Source organism: Lynx rufus, unplaced genomic scaffold (genome assembly GCF_022079265.1).
Source record: "Lynx rufus isolate CCGP_SWC_20201006 ecotype Redwood Valley unplaced genomic scaffold, mLynRuf1.p SCAF_17, whole genome shotgun sequence".
Lineage (NCBI taxonomy): Eukaryota > Metazoa > Chordata > Mammalia > Carnivora > Felidae > Lynx > Lynx rufus.
The window spans coordinates 11097211-11118231 of record NW_025814831.1 but is presented as its reverse complement, the minus strand read 5'-3'; the positions used below and the strand labels follow the sequence as shown (position 1 = coordinate 11118231).

Here is a 21021-nt window from a genome sequence, read left to right as displayed (position 1 = left end):
GACTTTTTAAAAAGTGATTTTCCAACCATGAACTGGCCGGACTGTCAGAGGTGTGGGTTGGCTTAGAAATATTGCATGGGTACCTCTGTCCCTGGACTCAGGATTCTGAGCTTGTTTTTTGTTTGCTTCTTTAGATGCTTTCATGGGGTTTTGTCACCTGGCTCTGACGAGCAAGTTCTCTGAATCTGCCTTCGGAATATTGTTACTTCCGCCCTGAGGGAAGCCTTCATGCGATTCTGTAAAAATCATTCCTGATGTTCTGAAGTTGATTTGGCATCGTTAAATCATGGGACTAACACCTGAAACTCTTTCCCACCGCGGGAAGGCTGCGTTTTCACCGACACACGAGAATCTGATGATGAACCCATCAGCCGCATCCTCGACGTCTGTGTCTCGCCTCCTGCCCACCTAACCGCTTCTCCCCACTATAGCGATAAAGGCTCGTGTCCATCTTTCCCCTTGTTCCTTCTGCCTCCCGACCACCCCTGGGGCTCCAGCATGTGGCCTTGCGTGGTGGACATGCCTTCTCTTCTTGGGAATTGTAGGTAACACAGTTTCTCTTAAAGGCGGCTGTGTCTGTGGCTGCCATCTTACCATATCTTTAAAAAAGAAATTTTTTTTTACATTTATTTGTTTTTGAGAGGCAGAGAGACAGAGCACAAGTGGGGAGGGGCAGAGAGAGAAGGAGACAGAATCCAAAGCAGGCTCCAGGCTCCGAGCACTGCGCACAGAGCCCAACGCGGGGCTCGAACTCACGAACCGTGAGATCATGTCCTGAGCCGAAGTGGGACGCTCAACCGGCTGAGCCACCCGGGGGCCGCTGCCATCTTGCCATGTTTGATGAGAACGAGTCCTGCACGTGTTTCAGAACAAATGCAAGGCGTGGGCATCTGAAAAAACAAAAAATACAGAGAGAGCCGAGAGCTGGCCAATTCGGTTTTATGACCGTTCTTGCCCCTGCTTGCTAACACAAGTGTGAATGGGCACAGAAAGGCTGCCAAGGCCGGCTTTCACTGTCATGGGCCACCCGGGGGCGAGGCTGCGGGGAAGGAGGCTGGCCGCCCTCCGCCACCCTGACTACTGGGGGCTCCTGATGGTCACAGAGCTAGAAGTTGGGCACGGCAGATGCGTCTTTCCCCGGTTCCTCACGCTTGCCACTTCCTGCGTGCACGTGCGCGGAGTCGGGTCCTCCCCAGATGCTCCTCAGAGGACAGTATCGGTGGCTCAGCACCGTGGTTTTGTGGGCAGAGCCCTGTGCGTGTGGCAGGGTTCGGTACGGGCAGCATGGTGGAAGCCAGTGCGGGAGTCCCCGGTGGGAAGATATTTAGAATATTCTCCACCACGAGAACTGGGCTTTGGTCCCGGTTCTCGTGCAGCCCAGGGAGGCCCTGTGGTTAATTATTTCCGCTCTCTGTTCTCCTGTTTGTTCTCCTGTGGGAGTGTGGAGGTAGGGGGTTCCCCCGGAGCTTCTCTCCGGCTATCCGCATAACCCCCTTCTGTCTTGTCTCTTCCTGTGTAAAAGGGCTCAGAAAAGCCAGTGTGAGGGCCCTGGCATGCTGAGGTCGTGTGAGGCACCAGTCCTCCCCCCCCCCCCAAAAAGAAGTCTCTGGATCTGATGGGCATGGGGGTTCCCGTAGAGGCTGCAGGAGAGACCCTTGGTGGCGAAAGGTGAGGTAGAAGGAGCCAGAACAACCTGTCCGGAGGAAAGCAGGGAAGGACGGAAAGGTTGTTTCGGCCTGCAGCTGCTGTGGCCCATTGCACCACATGAGGCTTTCGGGACTCAGAGTAAGAGAGCCTGGTCGTTGTCTCCAGGAGCCAGCAAGGAGGAGGCTGAACACCCCGAGGGCTGTGTGTGTGTGTGTGTGTGTGTGCACGTGTGTGTGACAGCGTTAGAGCCAAGAAGGCAGCCAGCCCTGACAAAGCCTGGCTGGAGAACCATGGCACCCACTCAAGAGAGGTCATCATACCCAGACACTAGCCTTCCAACTTCTTGTCTGAGACACTCAACTGGTTTAGTGGAACCCCCCCCCCCAAACCCAGACCTCTATCCTCGGCCAACAACGCTGACGTCTCTATACCTCTCCGACCTCGGTTCTACCATGCCAGTTACAAGGACCTCTTTCTGCCCCAGCATGCCTACGCATTGTTGACTCAGGCTTTGTGCTCACAGAAGCACTTCCTCTGCTCCGCTCCCCTCTTGCAATCACCCTATTCTCTGCCTTCACAGCCTCCATCGTTCTTTTTTTTATTAAAAAAATTTTTTTAACGTTTATTTCTGAGAGAGAGAGAGAGAGAGAGCATGAGCAGAGGAGGGGCAGACAGAGAGGGAGACACAGAATCCGAAGCAGGCTCCAGGCTCTGAGCTGTCGGCACAGAGCCCGACGCGGGGCTCGAACCCATGGACCGCGAGATCATGACCTGAGCTAAAGTCGGATGCTTAACCGACTGAGCCACCCAGAAGCCTCCATGGTTTGTTTATAGGTTTGGTTATATGTTTTGGTTGTGGACTGTCACCCCCGTCTAGGCCCAGGAGTCCAGGGACCTTGTCTGTCTGATTCACTCCTAGTGAGTATTAGGCCCTCAGTGAGTTTTTGTTGAAATGGATAAATGAATCCACCCAGCCACTGAACTATCACGTCGTGGCACCCTGGCCACTGGGAGTTAGCGGATAAACCATTATCAGATTAGGGCCCTGAGGGCATGCGGGAGCAGTGTTCTTGGCTGAATTCACGCTTTAGACTTGTTGAGTTTATTACTTTAATTTTTCAACAAAGGTGACTGACCTGCGTATTTCCATGCCCAGGGGCTCCGAGGAATGGGAATATGCCAACCAGAAACACCCATGAAGCTAGTTACCTGGCGGGATTTGTAGAGCACTGATTGGGGGTTAATAAGCTTTGGTTTGAGGCCCCAATCTCTGCGGATCTGATGACTGAGCCTTAAAAGCGGCATCCCCCAAGAAAATTTGCCAGGGTCAAATGGACCCTGAGAGCGGGAGGGGACACGTCCTAAAGTCACACCGGGAGCATCATACAACGTGGTTTATTTCCTGGACATTTTCTTTTTTTTTTTTTAATTTTTTTTTTCAATGTTTATTTATTTTTGGGACAGAGAGAGACAGAGCATGAACGGGGGAGGGTCAGAGCCAGAGGGAGACACAGAATCGGAAGCAGGCTCCAGGCTCTGAGCCGTCAGCCCAGAGCCCGACGCAGGGCTCGAACTCACGGACCGCGAGATCGTGACCTGGCTGAAGTCGGACGCTTAACCGACCGCGCCACCCAGGCGCCCCTCCTGGACATTTGCAACCTGTACTCAGCCAGCAGGATAGTTCCACCTAGGATTTAGTTGGATTTTCAACTTTCCCTAGGAAGAGAATGGCCTCTGTGGCTTTGTTTATCAGCAGCAGCAGGAAGGACCTATTGAAGCGGATGACGGTGTAAGAGGGGCTGTCCTTTGACCGGACTATGAGCTTGGTGGCGGTGGCTGCTGCGGCCTCGGTCCCCTCCTCGCTGACATCCAGCACAGCCTTGTGGGCAACCTGCCAGGGGAAAAACAAACGTCAGTGGTCCCCGGGGGAGGGGCACCTTTACTTAACTGAGCTTTGAGGTTCTGCCTGGGAATGGCGATGCCCCCCCTCGAGGGGCTTCAAGCTTATATACGCCAGGTGCCTGGTGTTAGGTTTGTGGCTGTCATTGGTACCGGTCCACTAGTCTTTAAGCGTGGAGTTGAGTGGTTACAAATTCACACCAGAAATGACCCAGGTTTGACTCCCAGTTCTGCCACTTATTGTTGCAAAAGATATTTAGATGCTGCAGGCTTCACTCTCCAAATCTCTGGAAGGGTCATCATAATGGTGTATATCCCACAAGGTCATTGGGTGAATTAAAGGAGATCACACAAAGTCTGTGTGCGGGAGTGTTGCTGCATGCGTGCCCTGGCGACATAAGGAGGTGTTTTTAAGTGCTGGATCCCTTCTGGGTCTCCTAGGAAAGAGACTTACCCTGGGCTCATGTTCTCCCAAGCTTCAGGGGGGCCTGAGGACTCCCAGCAATGACAGTCATTGTTCAGATGTGCCCATGAACACGTAATGGGAAAAGGACCATCACGCCCAGCGTATTCCATCGGGACCTCCGTAATCTTTCCCCGGACGCCAATGACAAAGCTCCCCTTCCATGACCCAGGGACGCTTCTGACCATTATGATGTATTACCAAAATACACTTTTAAGTTGGGGATCAGAAACCCATGAGCAGACAAAGACTAGACAAGGAGACCTCTTGTCAGAGCAGGGAGCCCACAGGGGACCTGGAGGGCGCACCCTCACTAAAAGGGACACTCACAGCTCAGCTCCGGCTGATGGGTGCTATGTAGGGCATTGGGCTCACTGTTGCCATGCGGGAATTGGACTCAGAGATTTGTTTCAAGACGGTCAGAAATCTATAATTTCAGGTACGATATCCTACATGATAGAAGTTGGCTCTCTTTCTTTTTAATGCTAGAGGTCACACACAACCCATCTACAGGGTAGTAATGGCCCATGGGCAGCCAATTTGACTGCAGTGTGAAGTCCCAGGCTTCAGGGGCGAGGTCGAATGCCAGGGGGCATCTGCTTATCTGCATGGGTATCGAGACAGCAGAGTTACTTTCCCAAGACAGGACTGATTTTCACAGAACTGTGTGGCTGGACCTTAGGAACACTTGTTTGAAGAGGGATAACAGTTGCCTGTGCATCAGAGGTATGATGGCCATAAAGCCACAGACAGGCCTGGCAGCCATGAAATTCGGCCCAACTTCTGCCCCAGAGAAGTCACTGTGCCTCTCAGGGTCTGCGTTTCCTTATCAGTGAGACGTGAGAGCTCGATTAGCCAGGTGCTGTAACTCTTCCCGCTCTCCCTGCCCAGGCAAACGTTCTCGTGGACCAACTCACTTTGGAAAGCTGCAGGAAGTCTGTCTTTGTGATTCCAGAAAAATCAGCATTATTATTAAAGGCATCCCAGATGCCCATCTTCGGGAGGATGGTTTCCAGGTCATAGGAGGCAGAAATGGAAAATTTCGGAATGAACACCTCTATCCACCTGCAGAGATGGAGAAAAGGAAAAAGTGAGGTCACGAGCCCCTTGGTCTCTATCTCTGCTTCTAGGTGGCATTTCGGGAGACTCTGTTCTTCCTCTAGGTATTGCTGGCTGATGCTGAAGTAGTCAATACATCCCAGACAACCAACCCAGGTTGCTCTAGAGGTAAAGCCCCCTATCTAGGGGCAAGTCTGGCCCTGAAGATAAATGAGATGAAAGGGAGGGCCCTAATGAAGGAAGGTACAGAGAATACACGGGGATCCAGCAAGGGAGCCTATGGCAGAGACCAATGGGGGACACCAGGCAGTGATGGAAGTGTGTCTGCCGTCCCTGGCCCAGCACATCCCCCACCCCCAGCCCCTCCTGAGACAAACTCTGCTAACCCCTGAGAGCAGCAGAGTCCAACAGAGCTTTCTGTAGGGGTGGACATAGTCTCTATTTGTGCTGTTCCACATTTTAGCCATTAGCCACGCGTGGTTGTATCGAACAGCTTAAATGTGGCTAGTGCCAGTGAGGAAAACATTTTTTTTTTGTTTTACGTATTGTAGTTAACTTAAATTTATATAACTACAGGGGGCTAGTGGCTACTACGTGGGATAACACATCCCTCCAGGTCAACATAAGTTTTTCTTCCTCAGCAATAATTTCCCTGAACCAAGAATGAACAGCCTGCATTTACTGAGCATTTACTATGCGCCAGGCATCGTCCCAGATAATTTTAGTCATTTCCATTTTAAAGATGTCAAAACTCACTTTCAGTGCTTTGCGCAAGGTCATGTACTCGGTGAGTCACAAAAATGAAACCACTAAAGTGTTGGATGGACACTCAAGTCCTCATTGATGGGCATCAGCACAAAGGGAAAAGGAAAAGAAAGAACTAATCAGCTAAGTACTTTATGCATAGTAACTCGTTTTATCTTTTCAACAACTTATGGGCTCAGTAATATCATGATTCTCATTTTATAGGTGAGCATCAGTGCTTTCTTTGCTTGTTTATTTTTATGGAATCAGTCCATGGAGTTTAATATTGGATTGGCTGATAGGGTGAGTTCTGCTCGCCATGACGGAACAGCTTTGCAAGGACATATTAGCTACGTGGTTGTGGGCAATTCACCTCCCTTCTCAGAGCCTCGACTTCCTTACGTGTGGGTGGGGGTGACGGTGCTCCAGTGCTCTTCACCTGTCGGGTGACTGTGAAGTTCAAGTGGGAACACACGCGCACGGCACCAAGTTCACCATCCAGTGTGCAGCTGCCGCTCAGTTGGCAGGAGCGATTACTCAACAGCTGCCACCCTTGGATGTACGTCCTCATCCCTTGCCCCATGCTTGGGTGTACACCATCACCTGCCCCAGGAGTCTGGAAATGGACACAGATTCCCACCTCTTCCGGAGTAAGAGGCTCCATCGCCTCAGTGTCCTGGCTGACAAGGCCTGTTCCAGCTGCCTCATCTTGCCCTGGCCAGGGAGGACAAAGAAGGCCACGGTGTTGCCACTGTATTCCATCTGTAGTACAGAGCAGCTCAGCTCCGGATCCACCCCAAAAGCAAATTGTTCCACCTGGTGCATCATTGGGACCTTCACAGTGGCCCCCTGGCCCACCAGGAACGGAGAGCTCTTTCTTGTATATCCAGGGTGAAAGGGCTTCTCCCACTTGGCTGGCACAGAGAGAAAAGAGAGGTCTTTGTGTCAAAGTGCTGTCAGCAAAAATGATGAAGTAAGGATCTCTGAAAACTCTCTCCTCCATAAAAGCAATGGGAAAATTGCCAACAATGATCAGAATGAGCTTTCTTAGAACTCTAGAAATTAACCAAACTCTTTCAGCAAATTAGGGAATGGTTTATTCAAGTGAAGCAGCTAAATCTTGGGAAGAAGGTGAACTTTGGGGTATTTTAACTTGCCCTACTTCCATTCCCCATGTCCTAACTCTTCAGAAGACTTGAAAAACAAGAGTGTGCATTTCCAGTGAAATCCAGAAACCTGGCAGCCCCAGGAGGGAAAAAATAGGTCTGGAACCCTTTCAAAGACTCAATCCCTAAACATTGTTATTTGACCTGTCCTGTGCTTCCCTGGGAGGCATCATTTGCAGAACTGTCTGTACTTGATCTGATTTGGAGCTCAACCAATGCAAAAAACTCTATTCCTCAGAGGAAATTAGTCAAAAGCAGTCACAGGCAGTGATACATTTTGCAGCTGCCGGGGGCAGTAGATAACACTTGAGGCAAACAATAAACGAGTCAAAAAGGTTAACAGGACAGGCTGGGGGTAGGGGTGGGGGGTGACATCTGCAAAAACGACAAGAGTAAGGACCTCTGCATTGTCACCCTTCCCTAAAGACAATAAGGAAAACTGGCAAAAATATTCAGAATCAACTTCTTTGGAACTCTGGAAATTAATCAAAGCCTTGTAGCAGCCTAGGGAGAGTTCATTCAAGACAAATGGCCGAATTTCAGAAAGAACACTCAATTTTGTGGTTATTTTAACTTGTGCCAGTCCTGTCCTCTACTCTCTAGCTCAGCAGTAGCCTTGACAAATAGCAGCCTGTGTTCCCACTACCATTGGGAGAGGGATTGACCTGGAGGTCTTTCAAAGACTCATTTTCGAAGAATTGTTATCACTTGACCTGTCAGATAGTTAACTGGAAGATCTCACTTCCAAGGTTGATTGGTGCACAGTCAGTGATTAAAGCCTTCTCCCCAGGGGGCTGGAAGTTTTTTGCTAGAAACAATTACAGACAAATGTTTTAGTTTTATGGTTGCTTGGGTGGGGATAACAGATGGGGCAAACAACAAAGTGATAAAAAATTCTAGAAGGAAAAGCTGAGGCATAAGATGTCCGTTGGAGCTTTGGAAAGCTCCATTATATCCTGGGCATTTAGAAGCTTCATGCATGTGTAAAGCTGTGTGTGTATTTGAGAAAACATATGAGAAGGCTGTAAGTTCTCACTTACGGCTGACCTTGAGGGTCTGCAGAAATAGAAAGTGAAGACTGAGTCAGAGTTATAAACTGCCTGGCTGAGTGTTGATGACACGCCCCACCATGCACACAAGAGTCCTCAGCAAAGACTAGGAGATTTATTTGGTCCAAGCACTTAAGAAATCTCTGCCCAAGGGGGCGCCTGGGTGACTCCGTAGGTGGAGCGTCCGATTTTGGCTCAGGTCATGATCTCGCGGTCTGTGAGTTCGAGCCCCGCTTCGGGCTCTGTGCTGACAGCTCAGAGCCTGGAGCCTGTTTCAGATTTTGTGTCTCCCTCTCTCTCTGCCCCTCCCCAGCTCATGCTCTGTCTCTTTCTCTGTCAAAAATAAATAAACATTAAAAAAAATTAAAAAAAAGAAATCTCTGCCCAGTCATAACTAACCACTTGACTAACCAAGAAGACACTTTGGTGGCCACACATGACAAAGTATAGACTTTAAAGAATTAGTTCGGAAAAGTCACTCAAGAAACAACTACTGCAACAAGCAAAAACAACAAATCCTTGGGATGAGGTAAATCTGATTTTCAGAGCTGCAACATTGCATTATTTTAAAAATCCAGCTTTTACAAAAAAATATGAGGCATAAAAAGAAAGTATGGGCCATACACAAGAAAAAGCCAATCTGCTAATATGAGAAATAAAAGAAGGGACACCGAAAAAGATCTTATGGACATTAAAGGAAAATAAAGGAATACTACAAACAACTCTATGCCCACAAATTTGATAACTGAGATGAAATATTCCAATTTTCCAAACCTTAAATAAGAAGAAATAGACAATATGAATAGGTTATATCTATCAAAGAAATTGGCAATCATTAAAACCTTCCAAAATAGGAAATACCAGGTCCAGATGGATTCACTAGTGAATTCTACCAAACACTTAAGAAAGAAATTATAGGGGCGTCTGGATGGCTCAATCGGTTAGGTGTCTGACTTCAGCTCAGGTCATGATCTCACAGTTCATGAGTTTGAGCCCCACATCGGGCTCTGTGCCAACAGCTCAGAGCCTGGAGGCTTCTTCGAATTCTGTGTCTCCCTCTCTCTCTCTGCACCTCCTCTGCTCATGCTCTGTCTGTCTCTCTCCTTCAAAAGTAAATAAAAACATTTTAAAAAAGAAAGAAATTATACGAATTCTTTACAATATCTTTCAGAGGATAGAAGCAGAGAAAATACTTCCTAATTTGTTCTATCAAGCCAGCATTACTTTAATACCAAAATCAGACAAAGACATTTCAAGAAAACTACAGACCAGTATCTTTTATGAACACAGATATAAGAATCCTGCACAAAATACTAACAAATCAAATCCGATAATGTACAAAAATAATTATACGCCACAACCAAATGGGGTTTTTTCCAGGTTTGTAAGGCTGGTTCAACATTTGAAAATAAATTAATACAATCCATCATATCAAGAAGCTAAGCAAGAAAAATTTATCATATGAATAGATGAAGCAAAAGCATTCGACAAAATCCAACACCAGTCATAATAAAAATTCTCAATAAACTAGGAATAAAGGAATAACTTCTTCAATTTGATAAAAAAAAATAGCTACAAAAAGCCCACAGCTGATATAATACTTAATGGTGAGAAACTCAAAGTTTTCCCACTAAGGTCAGGTATAATGCAAGGATGTCCCCTCTTGCCACTCCTGTCCAACATTTTACTGGAAGTTCTAGTTAATGCAATAAGATAAGAAAAAAGAAATAAAGTGTATACAGGTTGGGAAAGAAGAAATAAAACTTTCTTTGTTTGCAGATGACATGATCATCTATGTAGAAAACCCAAGAGTCAACAAACAAAAGAATCCATGGAACTAATGAGGGAGTATAGCAAAGTTGCAGGATACAAGGTTAATATACAAAAGTCAATTGCTTTTCCATATGCCAGCAATGAATAAGTGGAGTTTGAAATTAAAAACATAATACGATTTACATTTGCATCCAAAAAAATACTTAGGTATGAATCTAACAAAATACGTGCAAGATCTATATGAAGAAAATTACAAAACTCAGATAATGAAATCAAAGAACTAAATGAATAGAAGGATATTCCATGTTCATGAATACAAAGTCTCAATATTGTTAAGATGTCAATTCTTCCCAACATGATCTATAGATTCAATGCAATCTCAATCAAAATACTAGCAAGTTATATTATAGATATTAACAAACTAATACTAAAGTTTATATCAAAAGCAAAAGACCAGAATAGGCAATCCATTATTGAAGAAGAACAAGGTTGCAGCACTCACACTAACCAACTTCAAGACTTACTATAAGGCTGTAGTACTCAAGACAGTGTGGTATTGGTGAAGAATACACAACTAGATCAATGGAACAAAGAGAGAGCTTACAAACAGACCCATGTAAAGATAGCCAACTGATCTTTGACAAAGGATCAAAACCAATATAATAGAGCAAAAATAGTCTTTTCAATAAATAGTGTTGGGACCACTAGCATTTGTATGCAAAGAGAAAAAAGAGAATCTGGACACGTACTTTACATCGTTCATAAAAAATTAACTCAAAATGGGCCACCTGGGTGGCTCAGTTGGTTGGGGACCAACTTCAGTTCAGGTCACGATCTCACAACTCGTGAGTTCGAGCCCCGCATCAGGCTCTGCGCTGAGAGCTCGGAGCCTGGAGCCTGTTTTGGATTCTGTGTCTCCCTCTCTCTCTGCCCTTCCCCCACTCACATTCTGCCCCTCTCTCTCAGTCAAAAATAAACATTAAAAAAAAATTTAAAAAAAATTAACTCAAAACGGACCACAGACCTAAACATAAAACACGTAGAAGATAATATAGGAAAAAAACTAGATGTCCCTGGGTACGGCAAAAAATGTTTAGATACAACACTAGAGGCACAATCCATGAAAGAAATCACTGGTAAGCCAAACTTCATTAAAATTTAAAACTTCTGCTCCGTGAAAGACAATGTGAAGAAAATGAAAAGCCAAGCGACAGACTAAGAGAAAATATTTGTAACAGAGGCACCTGATAAGAGACTGTTATCCCAAATATACTTAGAACTCTTAAAGCTTAGCAATGAGAAAAACAGATGACTGGACTAAAAAAGTGGGCTAACCACCTTGACAGATACCTTGTCAAGGAAGAGAGGCAGGTGACAGATAAAGATGAAAAGATGCTCCATGTCATATGTCACCGGGGAAATGCAAATTGAAACAGCAACGAGATATCAACAAAACACCCATTCACGTGGCCCAGATCTGGAACACTGACAACACCAAGTGCTGGCAAGGCTGTGGAGCAACAGGAACTCTCACACATCACTGGCATGAATGCAAAAACGGTACAGCCACTTTGGAAGACAGTTTGGTGGTCTCTTTCCAAACCAAGCATGTTTTTGCCAAACAACCCTGCAAGCATGCTCCTTGGTATAAGGAATTGAAAACTGTGTCCCCACAAAACCCTGCACATATTATAGGATTCTATTTATTTTTTTTTTAATTTTTTTTTCAACGTTTATTTATTTTTGGGACAGAGAGAGACAGAGAGCATGAACGGGGGAGGGGCAGAGAGAGAGGGAGACACAGAATCGGAAACAGGCTCCAGGCTCCGAGCCATCAGCCCAGAGCCTGACGCGGGGCTCGAACTCCCGGACCGCGAGATCGTGACCTGGCTGAAGTCGGACGCTTAACCGACTGCGCCACCCAGGCGCCCCTAGGATTCTATTTATATGGAATGTCCAGAAGAGGCAAACTATAGAAACGGAAAGTGTATTCTTGTTTCTGGGGAAGAACATAAATGAAGAGTGAGTGCTCACGGAGAGGTGATGGAAATGTTCTGGAGTCATGTATGTACGTATTTGCACAACCTTGTGGGTATACTAAAAACAAGACCCACTGAACTGTACATTTAACATAGCGAATTTCATGCTGTGTGACTTATATTTCAAGAAGAAAATAAGATTAAGTTAAATGAACAACGTAGATAAAGCAGAGAGGACATAATAGGGGCTCACGGCATATTGATTCTTTTTCCTTCCCCTCCCTGCTTGCAGAGTGGATGGAGAAATGGGTGGAAAGGTGAGCGGGTAGATAGAGGGAAAGATAAATGGGGGGTGGGGGGACGGCAGGAGGGAGAAAGGAAGGGAAGGAGAGAGAGGAGAAGCAGGGAGGGATGATACAATGGCATCCATGATAACTCAGCCCCGAGTGTCCAGCACACCAGCAGAAGCAAAAGCCCATGGTGCTGGCTGTATCATCACCCATCCAGTTAGTAGAGAGACTCACACATTAAGCACATGCCCGGGATCATGGAGCAAGTAAGGGGTAGAGGTGGAATCCAAACCCAGGGCTGTCCGACTTCAAAGCCGTTGTCCATTCTGTGGCAGCACAGTGTCTTTGCAAACTGTAAAGCTCGAGACATTTTCCCAGGGGGTGTGAATGGCAGTTAAGCTGGCCTGTCTACACTTCCATACACTGGCCAGTCTACACATCCACCTATAAAAGTGCTCTCACCTTTGGATTTGCTGGGCTGCCCACGGAGGCCAGGGTCAGCCTCTCAGGACGCATAATCAGGCTATCCAGACACAGAGCTGAATGACCCCCCACCACCGTAATTGATAAACTAAAGCTAGCAGAGGGAACAGGAGGTCTCATGCAGCCAGCTTATGACACAGCTGATTCAAACTCAGGCTTCCCCTTACTTCACCGTGCTGTCTAGGGCTTGTCTAGTTTGCTTATTCAACTGGGGGTAAAAAGAAACAACATTAAAATCAAAATCAGCCTCTCAGAGCCTTACCTTTAAAGAAAACGGGGTTCACCAGGACCATGGCCGTCAGAGGGTCAAGGTCTTGGATTAAGTCTACAACCTTCCCTTTGGTCTCCTTCTCCACATAGCTGTTGATTCTCTTCCGGGTGGTGGAGGTGCTGGAGAAATCTGTAGAAAAGACCTTCGAATCATACAGCCTCTTGACGTCGTCCAAGAAATTTGTCTGTAGGCGCAGCTCCTTTTTGATGAAGAGGACGCTTCCCATCCTCAAGTCTAGGCCTTTGCTGGGGACACTGAGTGAGTGGAGCAGGTGCTGGAAGGCCCGGTGGATGGCGGATTCCGGCTCGTGTGTGAGGTTGAACCCCAGGCCTTGGAGGATCTGGGTCTTGGTGGCTGAGCGGGCCCCGAGGGAGAGCGTGGCCAGGGAAGCGGAGATACTCAGGGGGGAGAAGAAGACGTTCTGATCCGGAGTCTTCAAAACCAGCCTCCGGTAGAGGCGGAAGGCAAAGTTGGTGTTGCTGGAAGATACCCAGGGGGTAGCGCTGTTCCTTGTGGGGGAAGGGCAGGGGCCACTGGATGGGGGCACACAGTAGACCGGAGCACAGACGCTGACAACCAGGAAAAGTCGATAAAAGGGAGAGGCCATTTTGGGACGAAACAAGTCTGCAAGAGAGGAAAGGACCACCGAGGGAAGGTAAGCCGAGTGTCCAGCCTGAAATCAGAGACCTTGCGACACCCCATCCCCATTCGCGATAGAACTGGGACACACTGGACGGTGAACAAAGCTCTCGCAACCCCCCTGATGCAGATATTATTGTTGTCCTTGTCTTACAAACAAAGAAACAGGCCTCAGAGAGGTTGTGTGATTTAGGCCACACAGCTGGGTCGTGTTCTGTCTGGGATTCAAAGCCGGGTCTTAAAGCCACAATCTCAGATCCCACGCGCTTTGCTCTTTCTGCTTCGCAGGCTTATCGTCCAGAAAGTAAGACAGTGAGACCAGATGGTACAGTCCCAATCGTCGCAGCCAGACGTGCCCTCTTACCCCTGAGAGAACCCTCCAGACATTCTTGGTCCCTTTTGTGAGGACACGATCACAGCTCTCCATGGCTGCCCACCCCCTGCCCCAGGCATCTGCTGGCATGTCCCTCAAAAAGTGGACACCCCGGGGGCGCCCGGGTGGCCCAGTCGGTTAAGCGTCCGACTCCTGATCTCAGCTCAGGTCAGGAGTCTCACGGTCGTGAGTTCAAGTCCCGCATCGGGCTCTGCGGGGATATTACAGCATCTGCTTGGGATTCTGTCTCTACTTCTCTCTGACCCTCCCCCACTTGTGCTCTCTCTCTCTCTCTCTCTCTTTCTCCACTTGATCTTAGCCAAAAGGCCGAGAAGCGATCTCTCTCTCTTTCTCAAAATAAGTGAACTAAAAAAAAAAGTGGAAACCCCAGGCCAGAGGCTGTCCTGGAACCAGAGGCCCGCACAACCCCCGCTATGCCACGTGTCCTCCCGGGGTGCCCCCCCTCGCTCCCAGGGTGTTCCCCAACCCCCCATCTGTGAAGAAGGACGGCTCCGAGGAAGAAGTGAGAGGGTCTGCATAGCACCCAGAGCCGTGTCCGTGTCTGGCCCGCGGAGGGCATGAGGTCAAAGCTGCTTCCCCCCAATCCCCACCCCGGGTGGCTGCTGTTGCGATTTTGCCCTCCTCACTTGGAAGCAAGGTGAAGGGCAGGCTTGTCCCTGGATCTTCCTGACTGTGGGAAGGGAGGGGGTTGGGGGATGAGAAGGCCAGCCGTGCCCAGGGATGAGGCGCCACACAAGAGGCAGGGGCCTCTTGAGGCAGGTGCGGGTGGGGGCGGGGCTCTCGGGGCACCTGCTGAGGCCGAGGATCCACACCCCCATCAGCAGACATGGCCTTGACAGAGGAGATTGGTTCCGTGTCCCAAGTCCCGGGCTGAGCAGGGGAGACCGGCCTGACCAGTAGCTCCGCCAGGCAGTCGACTAGTAAATGTCTCGGCCCCTCATGGCCCTGACCTTAGGCAAGCGGCTGCTTCTCTCTGAGCCCCAGGGAGGTGGCCTCAAAGGGGTCTGTGGCCATGGGTCTCAAGGGGGAGATCCTTATGCTCTTGAGGAAAAGCTCCACAGAAGCTTGTTCATTCGGCTCTTGAAATCCAACCTCCTTTGACATTGACACTTGGCCTCTCCCCATCCCCCACTCCTGTCCCCCTCTGTTCCCTACCCCCCCCACTTTTCACCTTCTCTCCCCTGCTCAATTCCCCACTTGGCTCCCAGCTGCGGTCACTCAACCACACTGCAGACAGGGGGAACTTTCTAGCCACAAAGCTCACGTGTCCCTCAGCTACTCAGATTCCTCACTGACCTTGGGAGGAAAGGCCAAGCACCTGTCGTTCGCGGTCCTTCTCTGTTGGGCTCCGACTTACCTCCCCAGCTCATCCTCAAGCACAAAGCTGTTCCAGTTCCCTGGAAAGATGGCATGGCCCTCAGCCCCGCCCCCCTGCCCCGTCCTCATCGGCCTCCTTAGCTAGCTCGACTGTCTGAAGGCTTCATTCCATTGTAAAACCCTACCCTCCCTGTGACGCACACTCCTGGCGAGGCCCCAGACCTGGAAGAACCCACCCGTCTGCTCCTTCTTTGCCAAATGTTGGACAGACAGTGGCTCAGCAAGGCAGCTTGGTCCGCGGTGAATCCCCAGTCACCAATTTTTATTTGCCTGGCAGGAGAGCACGGTCACCTCACCCTCCCATCGACTAGAGGGTGCAGCTCAGTCTTTTCCGTTTTCTTACGACGGATTCCTCGCCGTCCACGAATGCACGTGTGCGTGCGCACACACACACGCGCACACACATACACATGTCAGACCGCCTCGTCTCCTGCGTCCCAGGCAGGACCCTCAGAAAAGGAACCTATCTCACTCCTCCCCTCCACCCCTCTCCAAACTTCAGAGAGCATCCGTCTGTCCATCCCGGGGCCCTCACACCTCTCTCTTCCGTGCTTAAAACGCTCCCCCTCAACTACGTCCGTGCCATCGGCCTTTAAACACGTTCCCGGCTGGGACGAATGGCCCACCGCCATCAGCCCAGCGAACACCTTTCTTCAGCCCCTCATTGCCTTCTAGCTGCTGCCCTGTCTCCGTCCTCCCCATCCTGGCCCGAATCCTCACGAGCTGTGATCCGGATCCTGGCCCGGATCCTTCACGGTCCTCACGGTCTTACTTCCGCTCACCCTTGGCCCACTCCAGTCTGGCCTCCGGGTCCACAGAGACGGGACCAGCCTGCAAACACGTCTGGGTTCACCTCAGCTGCCTTCCCGGTAGCATCTGACACTGGAGGCCACCCCCCTCTTCTTATCCAGTCCCTCCCCGTGGCTCTGTGACACCACGTTCTCCTGCGTTTGTTTCTCCTCTCCCTCTGTTCCTCCTCCTGAGTCACCTCTGTGCTTTCTGTCTCGAGCCCGGCCTCTGTGGTGTTCTCCACCTCCGCTGATCTCATCACTCCCGGGGCTTCATGACTGAAAAGCAAATTGCGTATTATTTTTAATCCCCAGCCCACACCTTTCCTCTGAACTCCGTATCTCTTTTTTAAGTTTATTTATTTATTTTGTGTGTGTGTGTGTGTGTGTGTGTGTGTGTGTGTGTGAAAGGTGGGGGGAGGGGCAGAGAGAGAATCCCAAACAGGTTTCATGCTGCCAGCACAGGGCCAGACAGGGTGCCCGAACTCGCGCACTGTGAGATCACGACCCGAGCCAAAACCGAGAGTCAAACACTTAACCGACTGAGCTACCCAGGCGCCCTTAAAGTTTCTTTTAATGTTCATTTATTTATTTTGAGAGAGAGTGGGAGAGAAAGAGCACACACGAGCAGGGAAGGGGCAGAGAGAGGAGGAGAGAGAATCCCAATCCTCTGCTAGAGCAGAGCCCGACGCGGGGCTCGAACTCACAAACCGCGAGATCGTGACCTGAGCCACAGTCGGACGCTTAACCGACGGAGCCACTCAGACGCCCCACGGGCTCTGTATTTCTAACCACCTACTTGATACTTTCTCCTGATGTCACAAATGAACCTGAAACTCAGTAAGACCCTAACTGAACTCACACGGTTTCCCAAACCCCGTCTCCCAGTAAAAGTTTCAACTGAGACTTTCTTTGAACATCTCCGTCCACGGCGCTCCTGCTCACCTAGTTATTCAAGCCCAGGGCTCATCTTTGTGTGTCCTTCTTCCTCTTTCTCCACGCCGACACATCGCTTACCTCTTTTCACGTGTTCCAGTAGCCTCCCATTTTCCAGAGCGGGGACCAGTGTCCCATCCAGCCTGCGCAACCTGGGATCCACCGGCCCCTCTAACTTCAGTTCAGATGTCAGAGCCCCTTGCTCGGGACTGCTGCGTCCAACCGTTGTACCCATTTTTTTGATCCTCACAGGTGATCTTTGTTGTGCCCTGCTGCCCTCACCAAACTTTCCTTGCCCTCCCCCCACCCCCCATTAATGTCTTTCTACTGTTTAGGTCCTATGTCATGTCATACCCTTAAGGAAGTTCTCTGACACTCAGATGAGGAAAATTCCCCCCTCGAAACGTTTTTACAGGACTATTAATTTTTTAGTGAGATACTTACCATGGCTACAATTTCACATTTCTTTGTGTGATGCAAAATTAAAGGAGTCACAGGGAACTTGTCCCTCTTGTACCTGCTGTACATCACGGTGTGGCCAGTACAAAGGGCTCAGTTAAGGGTTTCAGGAAGGAATGAATTGAAATAAATTAAGTGGGCAATTTACCTCTGAGAGGTAAATTGGAAATCAGTGAGAAAGACCCTTGCAGGGTCTTAATTAAGGTGATACTTACATGGCATCCCCATCTATGAAATTTGAGTTGACTTATATTTTTGGCCAAGACAAAGTAACTGACATTGAACTTGGACAAAAGGGGCGCCTGGGTGGCTCGGTCAGTTAAGCGTCTGACTCTTGATTTCGGCTCAGGCCGTGATCTTCCAGTTCCTGAGATCGAGCCCTGCGTCGGCTCTGAGCTGATAGTATGGAGCTTGCTTGGGATTCTCTCTCTCCCCCTCTCTCTACCTTTTTCCTGCTTGTGCTCTCTCTCTCTCTCTCAAAAATAAATAAATAAATAAACTTAAAAAAAAAAAAGAAAACTGGGGGCACCTGTGTGGCTCAGTCTGTTGAGTGTCCAACTTCGGCTCCTGTCACGAACTCGCGATTCATAGGTTCGAGCCCCATGGCAGGCTCTGTGCCGACAGCTGAGCCTGGAGCCTGCTTTGGATTCTGTCTCCCTCTCTCTCTGCCCCCCCACGCCCCTCAAAAATAAATAAACATTACAAAATTTAAAAACATAGAAAATTAGGTAAAATACATGAAATAATTGAGACCCTAAAAAATATGTGAGACAATTCAGACATTGGACAACAGGCAGAGAAGGCAAACAAATGAGGGAAGCCCTGTGATTGTCCCAATATTCTGTCTAAAGACACTTTCCGGATACAAGGAGGGAAACACAAGCAGAGGCTTGCTGACCATCTCAGAGTTTAGGAAAGCGGAAGCAGCTATGGTTTGTGCAGGAAAAGTGTGCATTAGCTTCGGTCCGAAGCTAAGCACTCAGCGCTGCGTGCGTAAAGTGAAATTCCACCAGGACGGTCCGAAAGCAAAAGCAAAACCCCAAAACCACCGTGAAGATCTAAACAGAACAATTTCCAGAGTTCTCATAGCACGGGGAGGGAGGGAGGTTCCGACTGGACACAGTTGTGGGATGTCAATGAGCACCTAAGGCATTCAGTAGAGACCCTAGAATTGTCACATCTTGACCTTAGGGCTCAACTAACTTTAGTTTAAAGCCGCTGTAGACACCTTAACACACTTGATCTGCAATGCAACATTTTATCATGAGAAGATGATAAACCATGATAAGATCCTGGACAGGATTAAACAAACAAACAAAAAAAGTCCTGCGTGTACTTGTGTTGGCTGTTCCGAAACAAGTGTCAACATGTTATAAAGAGAGACAACAAAATCCAGACCAAAAAGATTATAAGAGAAAATCTAAATGGTTGAAAGAAAAGCTCAGTGAGCTTGAAAACACATCAACAGGAGCTGTCCAAACTTAAAAGAGAGCAGGCGGGGGGAGGAAAATAACAGAGCCCCAGTGATCTGTGAAATGAAAGCAAGCGGTCAAACAGATGGGCAGCTGGAGTCCTGGGCAAGGAGGGGGTAGGAGAGAAAAATCCTGGAAGAAATAACAGGCACAGATATTTGTGCCCCTTACTCTACGTAAATGAAGTAGAAAAAGACTAACTACAGTAGAATGAATACGGCCCTGTCATTTCTTCCCCCTGAGCTGTATGGTTGCACTTGACTCTCAGTCTGTCTAGGCTGCTCTCCCCTCCCTCCCCTTCTGACAAATTGCTTTGCATCCTGCCGGCTCCAGCTCCAAACTTCCCACCCCGCAGAGTCTTCCAGATCCCACGGAAAGTCAGCCCCTCCCTTCGCCCACACCTGGAGCAAACCATTGCAATCTACCTCCTCGGGTGTCTGTCTCCCCGACTGCACAGTCTGGATCTTGTGTGGCTTCCTCCAGGGCAGGGACCATAATCGGTGAGTGACGGGGAGAGAGGGAGAACAATAAAGGGAGTATAAAGATGGGGGAGGAGGTGGGAGGGCAGTGGGAGGAATGTAGGGAACCCGAAGGGCCAGGCTCTGCTGACTGGCCCACACCCAGGGACTTTTGTAAAGGCCTACAGTTGGTGAGACAGGTTGGCATCCTGAAGGATGGGGTTTCCCAGGCTGGGTTAATTGTCAGGAGAACCTGTGTTCTCATTAAAATGCACATTCCCAGGCCCCGCCTAGAACGACTGAGTCAGACTTTCCAGGGAAAGATGAGCCAACTTAGGAGTGAGGGGCGCTGGGTGCTTCCTTCCCGCACGACTTCCGCTCAGGTCGCAGAGAGAATCTCTCTGGGGCTTCTCTGAAGCTCTCAGAGATATTCTTATCTCTGGCTCTGAACACCTCAGGTCCTGGGAAAAGCAAACCCCTGGTTCTCCCCAAATTCACAAGACCAATCCTGCTGCTGGAGAAATGACGCCTCAGATGCTGATCCCACGGGCCCATCCCAGGTCCCATCTAGATGGAGCCTTATCCCAAGTCTGTCCACCTCCTCGGGGCCCCTCCTGCCGCGCCCAGGCTGCTCTAGACTCTTCTGTTCCTGGCTGTCAGATCTCCTGCCTACCTCACACGTCTTTATGATTCTGCCCCATTTCTGCTTTATGTGATTTTCCCATCACTTTTTAAATCTGGCTATATCTTGGTACTTTTTTCATATATTTTTTAAAGTTTATTTATTTATTTTGAGACAGAGAGAGATGGCACAAGTAGGGGAGGGGCAGAGAGAGAGAGAGAGAGAGAGAGAGAATCCCAAGCAGGCTCTGCACTGGCAGCACAGAGCCCCCATGCGGGGCTCGAACTGAGGAACCCGCAAGATCATGACCTGAGCCGAAACCAAGAGACGGCTGCTTCACTGACTGAGCCACACGGGCGCCCCGCATATATTTTTTTAATGTCGCCTATTCCTGCTGGGACCGTGGGGCACATGGGACGCCTGGAGGCTGGAATTTGCCATGTCACGTCAACCAGAAGCTGCTGTTCAGAAGCTCGCCAAGAGGGTGACCCCACAATGTTGTCGGGACCCAACATTACCCAGTGTGGACGTGAGCACCTGTCCCGTGGTGGGGGTGCTCCCCAGAACCCCTTGCGCTCTCTTGCTGCAACCCTGCTCATCCCTTAGCCCGCCCAGAGTGGCCGCGTGAGCCAGTCTGAGGGCGGGGAAGGGGGTAGATCCAGACGGACCCTCAGGCCCTGAGGAGTTTTGTCTAATTGTTCCTTTGTTTTCTGTTGGTTTTGGCAAAGAGGTCACTGTTTCAACATTCCAAGAGACACAGGCTTCCTGTTCCAGGAAGGATCTTCACCCTGCCGGGACTCTTTCCCAGCCCAGTCTTGGAATCTGGGATTCCTTCGTTGGCATCCCACCAAGAGAAACCAACCGAAAGGTTACCTGTGCTGGAAGGTTACCTTGAGAGACACCCACCCAGTAGCCTTCCTCCTTGGCTCTGGATGCCTTTACCAGGCGTCACTAATGCGGATGGGTGCCTACTGGGTGCAAAGTAGGTTCATATGCATTACATTATGTAACCCCCTCCCCTGCCCAAATAGCCTCTGAGATGAATATGATGAT

At 49.2% G+C, this 21021-nt stretch overlaps 1 protein-coding gene across 2 annotated transcripts; it reads right to left on the bottom strand.

Annotated features, from left to right (window-relative positions):
• Positions 1–3334: 3334 nt before the first annotated feature.
• Positions 3335–13430, bottom strand: SERPINA9 (serpin family A member 9). 2 transcript variants are annotated; one of them, XM_047079706.1, is made up of 5 exons: positions 13215–13430; positions 12815–12923; positions 6453–6726; positions 4927–5074; positions 3335–3538 (listed from the first exon to the last, which is right to left on the bottom strand). In XM_047079706.1, the coding sequence occupies exons 1-5, from the start codon at positions 13428–13430 to the stop codon at positions 3335–3337; spliced, it is 951 nt and encodes a 316-aa protein (XP_046935662.1). The 2 variants fall into 2 exon arrangements, with proteins under 2 accessions (XP_046935662.1, XP_046935661.1); XM_047079705.1 differs by having other exon boundaries at positions 12815–13430.
• Between the last annotated feature and the right edge of the window lie 7591 nt (positions 13431–21021).

Excerpts from the sequence above, each read along its gene's own strand:
- SERPINA9 (XM_047079705.1), bottom strand. The coding sequence starts at position 13,430 with ATGGCCTCTCCCTTTTATCGACTTTTCCTGGTTGTCAGCGTCTGTGCT. Across the intron at positions 6,727-12,814 it reads GAACCCCGTTTTCTTTAAAG|CCAAGTGGGAGAAGCCCTTT; the intron begins GTAAGGCTCTGA and ends TCTCTGTGCCAG. Across the intron at positions 3,539-4,926 it reads ACTTCCTGCAGCTTTCCAAA|GTTGCCCACAAGGCTGTGCT; the intron begins GTGAGTTGGTCC and ends TTCCCCTGGCAG.